This window comes from Tupaia chinensis, unplaced genomic scaffold (genome assembly GCF_000334495.1).
Source record: "Tupaia chinensis unplaced genomic scaffold, TupChi_1.0 Scaffold000048_1, whole genome shotgun sequence".
Taxonomy (NCBI): Eukaryota; Metazoa; Chordata; class Mammalia; order Scandentia; family Tupaiidae; genus Tupaia; species Tupaia belangeri.
Window position 1 is genome coordinate 2,528,851 of NW_006159506.1, and position 20,055 is coordinate 2,548,905.

A 20,055-nucleotide genomic window follows, 5' to 3' on the forward strand; every position below is an offset into this window, starting at 1 on the left:
AACTGTTGACAATCATCCTTTACAGTTTCTTTTCCTGTCTGGACTCAGGACCCCATTGGTTCTGAGGAGAAATGTCCTGTTTGTCTCCTACAGTCCTAACACCATGATTTGTTCTCTGCAGGATCCTGTGGCTCCACTCTGAGACAGGTCAGTGGGTGTACCCTGTGTTTGAGAAGCTCAGCCCAGTGGTGCTAATGGCATTCTTCTGTCTCAGCTACGTCTTTAGTGCTGGCCTCTACCTTCTTGGAGAGAAGCTCAGCCACTGGAAATGGGGTCAGTATATTTCTCTCTGATCTACAGAGACATTTCCTTCTTACCTTCTCTCCACTGCTCTTGGAAACAAAGGGAGAAACTAGTTCATAATGGAAAGCAATGATACTTCATGCCTTTATCCAAAGGATGCACACAGGTCCTACCAAAGGAGGAGAAGGAAGAGTCCAGGTAGGGTTTGTGGACAGTGGTGCAGAGGTCAAACATGATGCTCTGTGAGGTAGACCCACATGGGAAGATTCCATATTTGCATCCAGAAGCCTTCCTGAGTACACTAGGCTTGTACATACCCATGATCTGGAGCCGGCTAAGACTGGGGTGGATCATGGCAACAAGATCCTGCTAGAGGTGTTTTCTCTCTGTCTCTTTCTCCTTCTCTGCCTCACACTAATAGAAAAGAAATACATTAACTTTTTATCAAAAGGCCTGGGGGAAGTTAGCACTCCCTGAAAAGAGTCCATCAAATTATCTTCCCTCCTTCCTCAGACAACACTTCATTTAACATTAAGCAAAAAATAAATCTGTTTAAGGTTGGCCTCCATAGTGCAATAGTTCAGCACTGTGTGGAAGAAACTAGATCCCACATGGCCAACAGTGGTTCAAATCCCAGCCCCAGCACTTGAAAAGAAGCACTCTGGGCATGTGTGTATAGGCATGCCCTAAATCCTGATTGGATAGAAAGATGGAAGAAAAAGGATTACACATGACCATGACCATGGGGGAGTGATTTAGCTCTTCTTCTCTCCCTGGCAAGCACACATGCCCTATTGGGAGAAGGGATAATCTTGTTTAGAAAGGTCAGAGTCCAGAAAACAAGGTATTATCATCCCTAGGATAAAAAAAATGGGAGCAGGATCATACACACACACTCCTTCCAGGGCTTGAGAGAGACACAAGTGGTTACAATGTCAAGGTTTTCTTTATGAAGGAAATGAGTCCAGATGCCTCTGGTAGCTCTTCCCGTCTTAGTGGTGTGCTGTCAGAGGAGTTCCCATTCCTCCTCCATGGCATTGCTTCTCAACCTTTACTAAAGCATCTGCCAGATAAAAGCCCAGCCTATACTTGAGGTTGAGATTCTTGTGTAGACAGGCCTTGGGCACTGTGAATGTCAATAAGCTAGGCTTTCTACTTATAAACGAGTAGAACCAACTTGTTTCTTCATGAGAAAAATATAATCTTAATATAGTTGATTTTGTCTACTGCCAGTGGGTGTATGTGCTTGCCAGAGAGAGAGAGGCAGACAGAGAGAGAGAAAGGAGAGAGAAAAAAATATATATATATATCCACCAATGAGGCATAGCCACACCGCAATTCCTTCTCCTCCATTTCTGCATCTTGTCAGGATTTCAGATGCACACTCACATGCTCCCAGCATGTTCTTCAAGCCTCCTGGGCTAGGAATCGAACTGCAGTCAGCCTTGTGGGATCCAGTTTCCCATGTACAGGGTTTAACCATTGTGCTATGGAGTCAGTCCTTTAGTTGGTTTTAAAAAGAGGGAAGATTTAATTCTCCTCCTCATTCCCCTCTTCCTTATCCCCAAAATGTTTTCTGTTGGAAAAGTAACTACCAGAAAGTCAGATTTCAAAATACACATGACTTTTTTTCCCCAGTCAAGAAATGCAGCAAGCTCTGTGCTGGTTTTGTAAATGAGAAAGGCAGAGTCGCACACAGTCCCCACATCCTCGCCCACATGCCATTCTGTTCCATCAAAATAGAAATGGCAGAAGTGGCATCTTCCGCCCAATCTATGAACTGGTGTGAAAACATAAGCCTGGGTATGCAAAACACCCGGCAGTTTCAGAAGGTTCAGTACCAAAGTGCGTATTTGAGAGAGAAGGCTGAGACCCCAGAGAGACAAGCATGCAACTTAGACTTGTCATACTACTCCCAGAGCATCTGACTGGTTCAAGAACTCTCAAAGACAATATCCTCTTTGAAAGCAAACACTTAAAAATGGAATACTAAAAAGCACTCCCTAGATAAAAATTCCAAATCATTGGCAATTATCCAGAAGGAAAAAAATGTCGACATTTCAGATGTGTTATATCTAATTCTAACTAGTTTTGGCTCCTTAAAGTTCTGGGTAAAGAGAACAGATTCCTTCTCTAAATCTATATCGAAAAAAGAAAAAGAAAGAAAGAAAGAAAGAAAGAGAGAGAGAGAGAGAGAGAGAGAGAGAGAGAAAAGAGGGGGGGGAGGGAGGGAGGGAGAAAGGAAAGGGAAGGGAAGGGAAGGGAAGAAAGAAAAGGAAGGAAGGAAGAAAGAAAGGGAGGAAGAAAGGGAGGGAGGAAGGGAGAGGGAAAAAATGAAGGAAAGAAAACAGAAATGATTGATTTAAGAAAATAATCCTTGTAATATTTGGCAACTATAGGAAGAAAAAAACTTAATTACTTAGACCTTCAAGAATAATAACTGTTTAGTCAATGGCATTACACTCAGTGGGTTAATTTTTAAATTGTTACTGTGTAGCAAATATTAAATTTCCATTGAGTTAAAAACTAAAATTTTTGCTTTATGTATTATTATGAAAATCACTATATTCAACACAAAGACCTTTATAAAAAGCCTCATTGTGGGGACCAGCAGTTAACGTAATGGCTATGTTGCTGGACTCCCATGTAGTCGACGGCAGTTTGAGGCCTGGACCCGGTGGCTTAAACTCATGCCGGGCGCATGTGCGTGCATGCCCAAGATCCCGAGAGGAGAATGGAGGAGAAGGGACTGTGGCATGGCCATCCCTCATGTAGCATTTGCTATAGGGCACGTGTGCTTGACAGAGCGAGAGAGAGAGAGAGGAAGTGAGAAACCCTCCCCCAGAGAGGATGGCCATACTGCAATCTTTCTCTTCCATTCTTCTCTTAAGATTTTGGGCATGCATATATTCGTGCCCAATGAGATTCTCAACCCACTGGGTCTGAGACTTGAACCACAAAGCTGGCCATGTGAGATCCAGCACCTTAACCACCAAGCCACATGCTGGTCCCCATTTTCAACATTTTTGAAGAGTTCACTGCATTGCGATTTTAAGGAATCTGATTTCATTTTTCATTCTCATTCTGCCATGTGTAATCAATAAATATCTGCTTGGGATTTAACCAATTCACGATCCTGTTCTGATGTTATAATGGGTTGTTTTACCCATTTTCTTCTTAAGGAGTTAAAAATCTAGAGGGAGGGGAGAGAGACAAGTAGCCACAACAACGTCTATTATCCACATGAACCTTGGCATATGCACAACATAAGCAAGAGTGCCATATGTTGATGCCAGCTTGTTTGCTCATTGGGATTTAATTGTAGTGAAAAACCGGATATAGTACTTATACAGTGAGGGGTTGTTTTTTGGGGTTTTTTTGAGAGATTTTTGCCATAGGGCGTATGCACTCGCCAGAAAGACAGAGAGACAGAAAGTGAGAAATCACTCCCCAGGAGGGATGGCCACACCACAATGCCTTCTCCTCCATTCTCCTCTCAGGATCTTGGGCACACGCACACGTGACTAGCATGAGTTTAAGCCACCAGGACCAGGACTCGAACTGTGGTTGATCACATGGGAGTCCAGCAACATAGCCATTATGCCAACTTCTGGTCCCCCGCTACTGCTTTTTAATGACTTCTTTAGGGATTTGTTTTTATACCAGACCCTGGGTCCGCAGATGGTGGGGTATTCACAGATTCTTCTCTCTAGCATGAAGAGGGACTTCTTGCAAAGGTATTCAGGAATAGCAGATAAATGACTCTAGTGGTTATAGATTACAGTAGAGTATGAAGAGTTTAAGGAGTCTGGGAGGGCGGCAATATGGTATACCATGGAAGAGTGGTTGACAGTGGTTGATTGTGGTAGGACAGATAGAACATGCCAAGGGAGAGAGCATTGGAACAAGCATCAAGAAAGATCGGGTATGTACTGCACATGGCCACCAACCAGCCATAACCCACGGCCATGCACTTCAACTCTTCAGGGACAGGATGGTCACTAAGTAGGTGGCCATGCAGCCCGGTTTGCCTAGGATGGTCCTGGTTGATGCCTGCTATGCCGCGCCCACATAGTTCAACACTGTCTAGGCTTGGATAGTCAATTGTCAAGGGTCCCCTACCTCTAAGTCTCAATCTTCTGTTCTGGACTTTCAGAAACATAGTATCCATGTCATCTGACTAGATTCAAGACTAACCCTACTTTCTCTCCTCCTTTTACTGCCTAAGCCATGTAGAATAAGAGCAGAAATATCATTTTTATTTTAGTTTTAATTGCCAGAGGGCATGTGTACTTGCCAGAGAGAGACAAAGAGACAGGGTGTAGGAAAGAGAGAAAGCACCACCCTGCTGCCATCGGACATGATCATGCTGCATTCCCTTTTCTTCCATTTCTCTATCCTGACAGGATTTGGGGCACAGAAAAACATGACCCCACCATATTTTTCAAGCTGTTGGGATTGGGATTTTAACTGCAACCAGCCATGTGGGATCCAATTTTCTTAATCACAAGGCTATGGGGCCAGCCTGTCTTTAGATTCAAAGGAGAGGAAGTTGGAGGCAGGTTAAGAAAGTTCTGGTACCAGGTTGCCTGGGTTCCAGCTTTGGCCCTGCCACCTGGAGAGCAGTAAGACTGGCAAAGCACTCACAGTCTCTGTGTTCCAACTCCCTCTTGTCACCATGGAGACAATGCTAGTAGCCTCTTCCTAGAATCATGGAAGACCTTACATGACTTGCTAAGCATCAGGTGTCAAGAGCAGGGCCTGGCATACAGAGTTAGTCGCCATTGTTGTTAATCTCTTTCTCCCTCAGCAAAAATCACTACCTTTTTTCTCTGTGTGAATATTCCCATCCTCCCCTTTGACTTTGTACATAAATTACCAGTTTCCCAGCTGACAGCAATTAAAAGTAACAACCACCTAACTGAATGCAAATTGACAGAGTTGGTACATTTCCTCAAGAACTTACCGAGCAAAATAGAATTTGTCAGTGCAGCAATCTGAATCTCCGCTTCTGAAATCCTGAGACACAGTATGGCCCTGTTGGAGTTGGCCAGCCAAGCACCAAATGGTTCAGAATATCAGGCAAAATGTCAGTCAAGACCAATTATGTGGGCCAGCTATCTTTCTAGAGTAATTTTCTACCTTGACTTTCTATCTTAGAAACACTAGAAAAGTTTTACAAGTCGTAATCCTCAGGTCCACCCCAGACCAGCTGAGTCCTTATCTCTGGAGACAGGGACTTGACATGGCATTTTTTAAAGCATTCCAGTTCTATTAATTTGCAAAGTCAAAAATTGCTGTTATAGAGTAAGACTTCTCAAATATATTTGTGCCTCTAAATCCTTATGAAATGAGGATCTTGGGGAACCTAGGGATCTTGTTAAAAATGTAGATCCTTGCTCCATAGATGCAGGATGCAACCTGGAACTCTGCTCTTCTGGCGCTTGCTGCAGAGATGCTGTTGGTGGAAAGGGCAGGGATGCCCACATCCCAGAAGACCTATAGTCAAGTCCATGCTACTTGTCACGTGGACAAAAGCCAATCAGAGTTGGTGAATAGGAAAGAATTTAAGCACTGAAGCCAGCACCAGGGAGAGAGTGGGCTGGAATCCATAACCATCTCTACTGTACTAGATAGGACACAAAATTTATATATAAGTAAGGGGTACGGGGTCAGTGAGAGTGTACATCTGGAAGCAAAGGCCAGGTTATTCATTGTCTTGGGCAGAATCATGAAGAGGCCTGTTTATTGTCTTCAGGCAGGACCACAAGGAGACCTGAGACAGTCAGGGAGGCTATTACTGCTTGAGGTGTAATTTTTGTCCTGAGCACAAAGGGCAAGGCAGATTGACCAGTTTCTGATCTCTACAAGGGGCTTAAAAATAAGCAATGATTAATAAAGAAGCAAAGGCGGGGCTGGTAAGTGGTGAGGTGGTTAGGGCACTGGACTCCTACATGGCCCACTGCAGTTTGAGTCCCGGACCTGGCAGTGTTCTCTCTCTCTCTCTCTCTCTCTCTCTCTCCTCTCATTAAATTAAAATATAATAATAATAAGTTAAATAATTTTTTAAAAGGTAGCAAAGGCAAGATGGAGTCAGTCAAGATAATTTTTAGATCCTGGTTTATAAACAGTGAAGGTCTAGGGGTAGCTTTGCAACACTTGAGCTAATAAAATCTCCTTCAACTGGTCATATGGGAGGGGGTTGGTGGCATCTTCCCCTCCTTACCTCCATAACTCAGTATCTGCAAAAACTCAAAAGATTATTATTAACTTGCATTCAATAAGCATTAGGCTAACCCTGTTGTGAGGGAGGTAAAAGATTAGGTTCTGTAAGATTCTGTGAGAGAAGGGAAAGTCAGAAGTGAAAGACTAATTTTCCTAAGGTTGAATATATTAAGATGGACTCTCAGGCCAAGCACGGAGTCTCTTTGATTCTCTTATGGTTTGGTTACAATACTGAGGCTGCTGGTTCGAGGATAAGGCTTTATCATCTCAGGACTCTGGAGCCTTCCCAGGATAGATTATGTCTGCAAGCATCCATGTGCTATGTGGTGTTCTTCCGAGTCTAGTGCTGTTCTGGGGAAGATGTTGGCAGTGATGGCCATAGTCACCGAATATCAACTCTCTCCCTCCATGTGTCATGTCCATGGGTGACTATGATGAGAACTCAAGAAAGACAGTATGAGGAATGATACCACGGGTCAAATGGAAACGTGGAACGTATGATGAGATCATCCTGGGGCATCAGTTGCAGGGGACTGTGTATCAGGGAGGCAAATGCCATCATGGCCCCAGAAAGGACTTCAAGAAGATGTTGGGGCCAGCAGGTAGCATGGTAGTTAAGACACTGGACACTCCGACATGGCTGGCCATGGTTTGAGTCCTAGACTTGGTGGCTTGCTTACTCTCTCTCTCTCTCTCTCTCTCTCTCTCTTCTGTGTCTCTCTCTAGTCAAATTAAAATAAATGAATAAATAAAAATTAAAATACATAATTCTAAATAAAAGAAGATGTTGAAGCTCACAGCATTCTCAAGAGGATATACAGAGCCCCCCATCTTAACTCTCACTTTCTCCCTCCCTGCCCTTCTCTCCCTTTTATATGTCATGAAACAGTGTTGGATAAGCACTGAGTCAGTTATAGGGTCTAGCCGCATACCCCCCAAAATTTATTTTTTAGTTTTCAAGCAGAATTAGGTAAAACATCAATTTTGAACAATGATAGAAGCAGACAGGGAGGAAAAAAAACTCTTCAGCAAATCATTGTACGCTTAATGTTGCATCACGTCTGAACATCTAGACACGTCCCAGGCAGATTCCCATCCACTGTGAATGAGGAAACGGAGCTGTCAGGGCATCTCATCAAAGGTCCTTTTCTCTGCTACCTAAGTACTTAATTTTCTTTCTTTCTCTTTCTTTTCTTCTTTTTTTTTCCCCTTTGATGATAGGACACAAGAATGCTGACAGCAGGACACAAGTCCCCCAGGAAGAAAAAACCAACCTACCAGAAATATCAGGCACAGAAAGGGGCTAAGCACCTACAGGCTAAAATGGCAAGGCCTCTGACATGTGGGGGTCAGTTAAAAGATGGTCAGCTTACTAAGGACCCATGATCCCTTCCCTGGTGCATCTAATGAACACATGCTGGGGAGCGGGGTCTCCTTTGCCAGGATCCAAGACATAGATCTTTTTTCTCTGAGGGACAGTCCATAAGCTTAAAATGCCAGTTGGTCCAGTGCAATAGCTTTGTGATGGTGCCTTGGACAGAACAATACCAAAACTTTGCATTAATATTATTTACCAGGTTTTTCGGTTTTGTTTGTTTGTTTTTTTTTTTTTTTTTTGGAGAGATTTTTTCACTATAGGGCGTGTGTGCTCGCCAGACAGCAGAGAGAGACAGAGAGACAGAAAGCGAGAAATCACCCCCCAGGGGGGATGGTCACGCTGCAATCCCTTCCCCTCCATTCTCCTCTCGGGATCTTGGGCACGCACGCACACGCGCCCGGCGTGAGTTTTAAGCCACCGGGTCTGGGACGCGAACCGTGGTCAACTACGTGGGAGTCCAGCAACATAGCCATTAGGCTAACTGCTGGTCCCCTACCAGGTTTTTTTGAAAGGAGATTCGAAGTTAGAGGCCATCAGTCTATTTCCTTAGTTTTATCCATGAAGAAATTAGATAAAATCTGCCCCACACATTATTCTTGACCACATCCTAAGAAAAGAATACCAGTGTGAGATGGTTCTACATGTATGCGTAAAGCATGATCCACTGGGGCAACACTTAATAACAAAAATTCTCCCGGTTGCCTTTCTTCCCCTATCTTTATCTCCTTAAACTCAAAGAGAGCCTGCTCTGGGTTACTGAGTCTCCTTTTTACTCAGTTTGTTCTCTCGCAGGGTTCCTCCAGGTTCCTCCAGGTTCCTCCCTTGGTGCCATCTCCTTCCTAACCCTTCTGCATTGTGGACTCAAGCTCGTCAGTGCTCTGACACCCCTCCTCTAACGCCTCATATCCCCCCAACCATCTGCCTTCTTATCCTCTTCCAAGACAATCCCCGATAGTAAGCAAAATGTTCTTCGAATTTTCTATTTAAAGTACACCAGGTGTTTTGTGGTTGTAGATACACAGGTATAAGTCTGTAAAAATTCTGTACTTTTACTTATCTGCGGTTATGACGATTGAAATAATAAAATATATCATTATACTTGGTCCTTATAGCGATATGAACTCAACAATAGTTTATGTGCCGTAACAGCCAAAAAGCAGAAAAACATTTGGATCTTCAACAGATGATCATCAACCATTTGGACTAAATTATCTCTAACCCATGGTGCCACCTGACCAAGGACTAAAATAGTGTCAGTCCTGTAGTTCAGAGGCTAAGCACTGTGCATTGGGAACTGATCCCCACGGCCAACCGCAGTTCTAATCCTGCCCCGGAGGCTGAAATACACCAGGTGCGTGTGCAGGTGTGGTCAGTTTCCTGACAGGATGGAGAAAGGCAGATGGGTTCATGGCATGATCACACTTCATTGGGAGGTGCTTTCTCTCGCTCACAAAAGCCTGTGTGCTCTCTGGCAAGAAAAAAAAAAAGGAAGGGCTAAAAATAAGTCAAGGATGAACCTATATCCCTAGCTCCCGATCAGGAGATCTCCACTGGGCAGAACCGCCCTCAGTCAAGAAGAGTGATAACAAATGACATCCTAATCAGAGTTTGAAACCTTCTGTGAATTTGGTTTAGGTGAGATGTAGGAGCCATGGCTAAGGCGACAGTTGACTTATCTCAAGCCATGCCCTTTAGAAACATGGTCAGAGATAGAATTTAAAAACTCAGAGAAGACTAGAAACTGCTTTGCTCCCTAAGAATTCAAGACTAAGACTCAGTCCCTGCCTTCACCTACGGGAAGCAAAAAGGAAACATGATTTCTGAAGCGTTCGCACCATGGAAGCCTCTGCAGAGTAGGTGACTATTGGAATGTCACACAGAGACCCGTTTAGGGACAGTACCTTCTCATCTATATTGGTGGGTATGTGGGAATTCCTTCATGCTCCACACGGGTACTTGGCTTTGGATGTAGGAAACTCCGATCCAGAGGAAGGAACCACGAGCTGCCTTCCCCTGGTAGAACGTCACACACCACTCCTGCTCCTGGGTGGCTTCCTGTTCTGCTATGTTTCTTAGATCAAGAAGGGAGTCTTGGGAACCAGCAGTTAGCGTAATGGCTATGTCGCTGGACTCCCACGTAGTCAACTGCGGTTCGCGTCCTGGACCCGGTGGCTTAAAACTCACACCGGGCGCGTGTGCGTGCGTGCCCAAGATCCCAAGAGGAGAATGGAGGAGAAGGGATTGCAGTGTGACCATCCCCCCTGGGGGGTGATTTCTCACTTTCTGTCTCTCTGTCTCTCTCTGTCTGGCGAGCGCATGCGCCCTATAGTGAAAAAAACCTCTCCAAAAAAAATAAAAAGAGAATCTCAAAACCTTGGCACCTGGGGCTGAAAAGTGCAATTGTTATCACAGATTTGAAGAGCTTGGGTGTGGGGTTGGTAACCAATACAAAGGAAGCTTTAGGAGCCTTCACAGTGACTGCAGGGGGAACAAATTTAAAAAGTTTTTGTCGACTAAATCTTGAACATGAAGGGATTAGTTTTATTATTTAGTTGAAAAATAATTCATTAAAGGTTCAAAGTACATGCTATAAAAAAGAAGAGGTATAGTGCTTGCACTTATAGATATAAATAAAGTAGAGGAGACTTACCTGGGGAGGAGAGAATTCACATCAAAAAAGGAAATAAGTTGGGGCAGCTTTGTAATGCAGTGGCTAAGCACAATGCACTGGGAGCCAGATCCCACATGGCCAATTATGGTTCAAATCTCAACTCCACCACCTTAAAAAATCCACCAGGCATGTGTGCATGCATGCCCGAAATTAGAATGGGGTGGAGATATGGAGGAAAAAGGATTATAGCCTCCAATGGGAAGTGGCATCTCTCTCTCTCTCTGTCTCTCTCTGTCTCTCTCTCTCTCTCTGGTAAGAGTACACATTCTCTGGCAATTAATAACAATGGAAAATAGTTGGAAGCATAAGTGAAACTAATGGAAAACCTATAAATCTGGAGAAATAGTAGGCTTCACTGGGAGCCAAACATGACACACAATTGTTGTTCCAGCTACTAGGAGCTGAATCAAGAAGATTGAGACAGAGCAGGACTGTCTCTAAAAATAAATAAGTAAAATAACACCACGGATACAAAAACATATCTATGATTACACATACACATGGACAAAAAAACTAGAAATAGGAAGCTTTGCCATAGTAACCAGGATAGTCTAGATTGGTGAGTGGAAAAAGGAAAAGTCCTGACCTGGAAAGTGGTGACAAATATGAACACAGAGGTGTTCTCAGGGAATGTGTGGTCAGACAGTCATCCTAGAGTTCAGTGTCATGGAAAGGTTACAGGTGGGACTTCCAGTCACAAGTCACTGTAGCTTGGAAAAGGGGAGTTCAGCAAAATGAAATTAGAAGTCATTTAATGTTTGCTGTTATGGATAAAATTGACAGAGGTGGCAGGGTTTGAAGCGTCAGACATGGGATTGCCGTGGTAACTCAGGACCAGAACTATTAGGACCCTAACTTTTGAAATGGAAGAGAAGACACCGAGTTTGAGAAACATTTCCTAAGTAAAAGTTACAGTAAACATATACAAAGATTTATAATTGGGACTAACAGTGTAATGGCTACATTGCTGAACTCCCATGTAGTCGACTGTGGTTCGAGTACCAGACCCAGTGGCTTAAACTCATGCCGGGCCTGTGTGCGTGCATGCCCAAGATCCTGAGAGGAGAAGGGATTGTGGCGTGGCCACCTCCCCGGGGGGTGATTTCTCACTTTCTGTCTCTCTGTCTCTCTCTGTCTGTCTGGCAAGTGCTCGTGTCCTATAGCAAAAACTTCTCAAAAAAAAATATTTATAATCATTAAATATGGAGATAATCGCTTTTGGCTAAATGGAAATCATTTTAGAAATCTATTACTGTACTTTCAGTAGAATGAAGCCTTCATAATGAGCTTACTAAAAACTAATCAATGTGGCAGTACTTTTCCACCCAGGCAGATAAATTGATTGGTGAGAGGTCATAGAGTGACCCCAATTAGGTAAACATTGACTCCTCTGTTTCCTCTCTAATTTGATGTGGTCTCTTCATCTCCATTTGTGTTCTCGAAGTTTGTGATGGATTTTGTATGACCTGCAAACACACTCACCAAAAGCATTGGCAACCAGTGCCTCCTGTTGGCTATGCAAAGCTACCTAAAGGCAAACAGCAGCACTGGCTCACCAGCCAACTGTAAGGACAGTTTCTTACCCTTGTAGTAGTGGTGGCTGTTTTGAGGAACTCCTTAAAGTACCCTTTCTCACATTGGGACAAATATGCTCCGATTTCTGCTGCCCCAAGTCAGATTGACTCTGCCCATACAATACCCCTTAGAAAACCCCAAAGCCTGAGCCCTCTGTCTGTTCTTATTTGTACAGGTGACATGATTCAGCTACAGAAGAAAAGAAAGTGATCGCACATCTTTTGCCAAGAACCAAGGGGGAAGACATGAGAGCTTTTTTTTCTCATCTTTTGAATCTTAATTTTCTGGTGAGGGGATTTGAGCAACCTATGGAGATAGAACAGGAAGTGGTATTTACATTTAATAAGAGGGCTAGAGAGGTAGCTTCAGTTAAGGACTCTTTGTGCCATGAAAGGGTGAGTGGGTATGTCAAAACAACTGCTGCTGCTTCAGAACTTGTAACCTTCATCTGACCTCTGTGGAGCATGATCTCTAGCCAAGATCTGTTCAACAGTCAAAGAAACTCATGAAAATGTGGGGTTAGTGAATACGGACATAGAAAGTGGGCAGTTTAGGATCATTCAAATTCTTGATTTCATAGAGAAACATGTTGAGGACCTAGATGACAAGTAACTGGCATGCAGCCAAAGGGCTAGTCAGAGCCAAAGCCAAGACAATGGCTCTGTCTTTCAGATCGCCTAATTCCCAGGTCTGGGCCATTTTTGAACAATCCTAGACTTTCTTAAACAGTATTTTAGTATAAGCTAGTTATTTTTATGTGTTGCTCATTTACATTTTTTCCATTGATTTACATTGTAGGAAGTTGTCAGTCTACCTGGTGTGATAGCAAACAGGGACAATGAGGAAATAAGTTATATAAGATATTAGGAGAGCTGTTCATTTTGGGAGCAAGCATTTAAGGCAAGTATAAATGTTGAGCATAGTGCCATTATCAAACTCACTTCCACTTGAACATTTTTTTATCAAATAAATGCACTTTTACTTGGGGAAGACATTGAATGGGAAATGATCTGAATACCAGAACTGCTAGGGATTGATTTTGTACAAAGAACTTGGCTGGGTGAGTATATGGTTTACCAAAGCTGATTGTCAGGTGATTAACAAGGATTCATGAGTGGCCCTTTACTTGTAGGCACTCTTTCTAGTCTGTTAGTGTGTCTGTACTAGACTCCTATGGGTTGGGGTGTGGACCCTAGAGTAAATTGCACTTGGACTGCTCAAACGAACATTGTCCAGAAGTTGAGTAGAAATGGACATCAAGAGGAGTCGTGAAGCATTAGAAAGAGGGCAGACCACTCCAATAGGGCAGGCAGGCTAAGCAAAGACTAAGACAAGCACCCAGAAACCTGCTTTCTCCCTACCCATTCTCTGCTATTCTGTTACCTTGAGCCTCTAGTCATTTCTGCTTTGAGTGGGGAACACCACTTCTTTCCCCGCACATGCTGCTGCCTTTTAACTACTCTGGCACCTGGTCTCCCCAGGAGCCCAGAACCAGTTGTCAATGTGGAAATTCCCTACATATGAAGTCCGTAGGGGATTGCCCAGATTTTCCACGCCCCTAGGGTGACTGGGGTTGCATACTTCTCAGAGTCATGGTAAGCTCTTGGTTGGAGGGAGCTTATAGATTTCTCTTTGTGGCTTTACTGTCCCTGGGACAAAATTAACCTTAATTGAAGCATGGCAGGTCATTGTACAGTGTCTATTCCAGCACCAGAAATACCTCAGGATCTTTTTTCTCATTTTTTAGTGAGATTTTTGCTATAAGGCACATGCACTCGCCAGAAAGAGAGAGAGACAGAGAGACAGAAAGCAAGAAATCACCCCCTGCGGGGTGGCCATGCAGCAATCCCCTCTCTTCCATTTTCCTCTTGGGATCTTAGGCATGCAACATGTGCCTGGCTTGAGTTTAAGCCACCAGGTCCAAGACTTGAACTGCAGTCAACCATGTGGGAGTCCAGTGACTTAACCATCATGCCATCTGCTGGCCCCAGGACCTTTTGAACACCTGCTTTAACACAAAAATGCTTCCAAGTGCTACTAAACCTTAAGGGTAAATAACCCGGGCCAGCCCTATAGTCTAGTAGTTAAGGGAGCTGTATCCCAAGTGGCCAACCATGGTTCAAATCACAGCCCTGGTGACTTGAAAAACACACCAGGTACATGTGAGCCCCAAATCCCAACAAGACATAGAAATGGAGAAAAAAAGATTACTGTATGACCACACTCCACTAGGAGGGAGGCACTTTCTCCCCTCCATTCCTCTCTGTTTCTATCTGCCTCTGGAAAGCACATATACCCTCTGGTAATTAATACCTATCTAGCTATCTAGCTATCCATCTATCTATATCTATCTATCTATCTATCTATCTATCATCTATCTATCTATATACCTTTGGTTCCATGTATATAGATAGATAGATAACACCTATAATGAAAACCGATTCAACATTCATTAAAAAGCATATAGTTTTGCTATCTATGTAGGGCTGTGTTCAGCCTTTAGTACTTAGAAAATGACAACAATAGAAACCAAATGATAATACTGGCAATAATATTTGTACAGTGTCACATAAGTTAGAATCATTTTCACTCGACTGAGCCTCACAGAAACATTACAGGTAAAAATGTATGTCCTCATTTTATAAACAAGCAAATTGAGTTCTGATAGTGGTACATGTTTAAAACTAAATCCCTGGGAAAAACGTAAAGCCCTAATTGATGATGTTTGCCCATTTCCTTGGTGTAAACACTCCCTCTGTGGCCTCTGTCATGCTACCAACATGTCTCAGAAAGCAGAGTTGGAAAATTTCGACAACCACTTGGTTCTCATCTATATCTATACAACTAGATTCTAGCATACCTTTGGGTTCAGAGCAGGGAGATGACAGAGCTAAGGTCACAGGGATAATTGATTCCCAAGATCGCATTTCTTCCTCTTTATCATAGAGCAAAGCAGTAACGGTAATTGAAAACCTTTATTTAAAAAACAAGGATAAACAAAACTGGGTGAAAACTACCCCACCTACAAGTATACCAAGGGGCAGGACAACTCCGCCAACCTCTGATAGACCCGCCCCTGCTCATGCTTCTGCTCTGGTGTTGCTGTCTCACACGTGAAACCAGAATGAATTTGCACAGAAGATTTATCTTGTTGCCTAAACAATACATTAATCCCATCCTCCCCCCAAAGGGCCCTACATTTCTCTAACTATTTTCAGTTTCTCTACACCTACTCTCTGTAATACTTGTCATAACAGGAAGCCACTTGCATGTACCAGGATACCCAAACACTTTGCACCCACATTGGGGATTCAGAGGAGGCTTGGGAAGGGGTGGCAAGGTTAGGCCTTCCAGAAAGCCTCTGGGCTGAGCCCTGAGCCTACCCCAAGGTTGGGCATCCCCCCTCCCAGGCCCAGGATTCAGAAACCAGAAACCACATCTAGACAGTCTTGTTTTTCCTTTCTCCTGCAATTGGATGTGCCCTTTTTTTTTTTTTTTTTTTTTTTTTTTTTTTAATAAAGTATTTGAGTAGGCAGCAAAGACAGAGCTGTTTATTTATAGCTGTGGATTTTCAATGCTGTATAAATTAGAAATCTGTGCTGAATGAGACCTGCGCCCACTCACACACGCAGGGCTGCTATCTGTGAGTCCTTTCACACAGTTTGACTGTACACAGTCTAAAATGGGAGAAAATGACATGCTCCGAGTCAAATGACGGAGTCACAGCTAAACGGCAAAGCAGAAAACCAGCAATTATTTTTCCTCAGCACAATATGGGGAGTACGACAGGTGCAATTATCCAATATTATTTAACAGCACCGGTTTGTGGTGTAGGGAGAAAATAAAGGTTTCCGTGTCTTGGAGCAGAAAAAAAAAAAAAAAAAAAAAAAAAAAAAACCTTCCGCCTTCATCCTGTTTCTGTGGATTATGCTGTGTTATGTAAATTTGAGACTGGCTAGGATCCCAAAACAGGCAGGGTGAACCACCTGGCTCCCTGCCCTTCCTCCTGGAGACGCCAAGCGACCGCACATCAGGGACTGCTGAGAAAAAGTCCTTCGCCCTGGGGATGAGGCTGTGGCTCCAGGTAAGGCTGGGGAAAATGAGTTTGCTGAGCTGTCCCCAGAGAGGGAAAATCCCTCCTGCTTTTGTCACTCCTGCCCTCAGCTGAACTAAGATCAGGTCAAAGAGAAGGTGGCCCCACAAGGAATAATTTTCATTTCCTTATCAGGTCTTCCTCTTTGGGGCCCAAGGCACATTTCTTTTCTTTTTGAAGAGATTTTACTATAGACTGTGTATGCTGGAGAGACAGAGAGAAAGTGAGAAATCACCCCCCCCTCCCCGGGGGTATGGTCACATCACAATCTCTCCCCTCCATTCTCCTCTTGGGATTTTCAGCACACATGCGTATGCACCCAGTGTGAGCTTTAAGTCTCTGGGTCCAGGACTTGAACTGTGGTGGACTACATGGGAATCCAGTGACATAATCATTACGCCATCTGCTGGTCCCACATTTTTCTTTTAATGATGGCACATATATGAGCACAAAAGATAGAGAAGCACCCTCCACAGAGTCTTGTCATGCAGCAGTCTCCTTTCCCCGGCCCTCTGGATTCTCAAGATCCTAGGTACCCATCAGGCAGGTTTTCAAGCTGAGCCAAGATTCGAACCCTGGTCTACCATGTGGTTTCCACCACTGCAGATCACTTGCATTACTACTATGCTACAACAGCTGGGCCTCCAGCATATTTTATTCTTACTCCCAAGCTTTCGCTTAAACTGGTCACGCAACCTGAAAAGGTTTGTCTGCTCCCTACTACTATGGAATAAATCATTCTTTACAGCTTTAGACCTGTCTGGAATGCCACTTACCAGTTCTCTTAAAAAGCTTTGCTTACCCTCTAGGGTGTTTGGCCGGCAGTCTTTCCTGAACTTCTATAGTAATCCACATCAGTTCCATGCAGTGTTCTAATCACTGTCTTCTTAATATTCTCCTTGGCTTCTACTTCTGCGAAGGTATGGAGTGCTCAAATAAACAGATGCTTTAGAAGCAGTCTAGATCTGAATTCAAATTCTGACTCTACAGCTCTCTTATCTGTATTGACGTGGGGGAAATAATTTACTTACCTGCGCATTGGTTCCTTATCTATAAAATTAAGTGGATGGTAGCATCTGCCATGTTAAATAAGATAATTTAAAAGTGGTGGATGTGAGTGCCTGGCCTCCCATCCCCCATCTAACCCTTCTTGACTGCAAATGCCTGAGGCCCAAGGCTGTATCCACTTATCCATACACCCCCACAAGCCTAACTGCACTTTTAGGGAATACTTTAGTGCAACCTGATTTGAGATTTCTTACAACTTCTTAATCTCACAAGCTTCACCAAATACCCTCTACGGTAGGCTTCTCCAGAGGCTTCAATTCCCAACACTGGAGTTATTATTTCATTTTAGATACTCTCTCCAGCATAAATAACAGAGTTGTATAAACACTGATGAGCAAATTACAGTTTCACGTGACCTACAGCAGAAAGAACCCTGATCGACTGGGACACAGGACAAATAAGTTTAGGTGAAAAGGAGAAGATGAGGAATGATCTGAAGGATAAAAACTGCATTCAGGGAGAGCACCAGGGTGGACAGAGAGCCCTCAGTGGAGAGCTGAAGGTGTACAGCTGAAGTTACTCTCTGTAAGGCTGACCCACATGGCAAGGTTCTCGGATGGTGTCCGAAGACCTCCCTGAGTATGCAGGACATGCATGTGCCCATGACCCAGGGCTGGCTGAGGCTAGGAGTGAATCATAGCATCAAGGCCCTACTGGGGGTGACTCTCTTTCACACATAGAAAAAATAAATAAATAAACTTAAAAATATAGAGAAATAGCCCTGATTACACAAAGGAAATCCTATGGAGTAGTAGGATCCAGGTCTGGGCACTTGATCCTTCAGTGGGAAGAGGAGGCACTGAAGAAAAATCTTGTTTATATCAGAATTTACCTTAGCAGTCTGCCCACCCCTTCCTGATAGCATGTGCTTTCATTAAGGCCTGGTCTAGTCTGATTCTCTTACATCATCATTGCCAAGACTTCTTCAGCCTCTCCCCACTTTAACTGATTATTCAGGGGCCATGGGAGGGCCTTTGCTTACTACCATCCCAAATATCTTGCTTAAAAAAAAAAACAAAGAAAAGCCATTTTACATAGAGTGACAAACTTAACATGTAACTACTTTTTTTTTTTTTTTGAGAGGTTTTTGCTATAGGGCGCGTGCGCTCGCCAGACAGACAGAGAGAGACATAGAGACAGAAAGCGAGAAATCACCCCCCAGGGGGGATGGTCACGCCGCAATCCCTTCTCCTCCATTCTCCTCTCGGGATCTTGGGCACACACGCACACGCGCCCGGCGTGAGATTTAAGCCACCGGGTCCGAGACGCGAACCGCGGTCGACTACGTGGGAGTCCAGCGACATAGCCATTACGCTAACTGCTGGTTCCCTTAACATGTAACTACTTTTGAGAGAAGTAACTTAACTTAAACTCATACGGTCCATATCAATGTAGGCTATTTAGGGGATGCACAGTAACTCAGTGGTAAAATGTGACACTCTGTGAGTGTGGAAAGGTTCTGAGTTTGTGTCCCGAGACCTCCCTAGATATGCTGGGTAGGTGTGTGTCCTCCATCTGAGCCAGCTGGGACTGGGCGGTTACGGTGTCAGGACCTTGTTGGGGCTACTCCATCTGTGTTTCTCTCTCACTATCTCATTCATGAACTGAATAAACTTTAAAAAAGGATAAATAAGTGATATTTGGATACAAGTTTTCATATGGGAGGGTGTATGCTTGGAACACAGGAAATGGGATACTGGAGAAAAGGAATGGTACAGAAATGACCGATAACAGAGCTGCAGACTCCAAGGACAGGCCTTGCCTTGTTGACGATTTTTCACCCTGCGAGTTGCTAAGAGATGTCTGGGTATGTGTCTTGGCTCTCTACCCCAAGAGAGCTAATCAATGGTCCCAGTATCCCAAAATAGAGCTAGACCATAATCTTGGTGGCCGCTGGGTCAAACTAGATTGTGCACGCCCTTGGGGGAGTGAACAGAGGAGACAGCTGTGACATGCCACTCTGAGTAGCCAGCTTGAGTGCTTGGCTGACACTACAGAAATTTAAACTTGCTTTATGACCGGGGAGAGAAGTTAGTGCCGGGTTGTCACCACACTTAAAAAGAGAGGAGACAGAATTGTTAAAAATGTTTGGATTCCATTGACTGTTGAACAGCCCATGGCACCACTGAGCATTCCTAAGATTTCTTCTTATTAATCTGCCACAGAGATCCCCAAGTGTTGAATAGAGACAGAGGGCATACTGTGTACTTCTTTGGGGGCAAAGAGTATGTCTTATTCATGATTGTCTCCCCCACACAGAGCATGGTACACAGTGTATAAGAGACTTTAAACACATCATTGGTGCCCAGACACATGCTTAGTGACATAATGGTGTCATCAGAATTCAAATCCAGATTTATCTGACCCGCATGCCCTAATACTTTCCTCTCCATCAACAGCTTTCAACCTTCCTTGACTGGTACTCTCAGAAATGCATTTTAATTCATGACCCAGTAGAAGCACACACAGAACATAGAACACACATGTGTGCCCATGCATTGACAAAGCAAAAGTGTTCTAAAATCATGTTCTTCTATAACATGTGTGCTAAACCCTTTTATTTTTTTGTCTTGTTATTATTCTGTTCCATTTTTAAAAATGTATCTATTCTATGGATTTTTTTTTTGAGAGATTTTCGCTGTAGGGCGCATGCGCTCGCCAGACAGACAGAGAGAGACATAGAGACAGAAAGCAAGAAATCACCCCCCAGGAGGGATGACCACGCCGCAATCCCTTCTCCTCCACTCTCCTCTCAGGATCTTGGGCATGCACGCACACGCGCCCGGCGTGAATTTTTTTTTT

General features: G+C 43.8%; 1 protein-coding gene across 4 annotated transcripts in view; it reads left to right on the plus strand.

Annotated features, from left to right (window-relative positions):
* ADTRP (androgen dependent TFPI regulating protein) overlaps positions 1-13,086 on the plus strand; it is a 128,175-nt gene extending 115,089 nt beyond the window's left edge. For 2 of the 4 annotated variants that reach the window (XM_014590994.2, XM_006141190.3), the window contains exons 6-7: positions 122-273; positions 8,639-8,862. In XM_014590994.2, the coding sequence (XP_014446480.1) occupies positions 122-273; positions 8,639-8,742 (256 nt within the window). In that variant the 3' untranslated portion in view covers positions 8,743-8,862. Of the gene's footprint in view, positions 1-121; positions 274-8,638; positions 8,893-12,267 lie in introns of those variants that run through there. The other 2 variants (XM_027774838.1, XM_014590997.2) reach the window with 2 other exon arrangements.
* Positions 13,087-20,055: the final 6,969 nt, after the last annotated feature.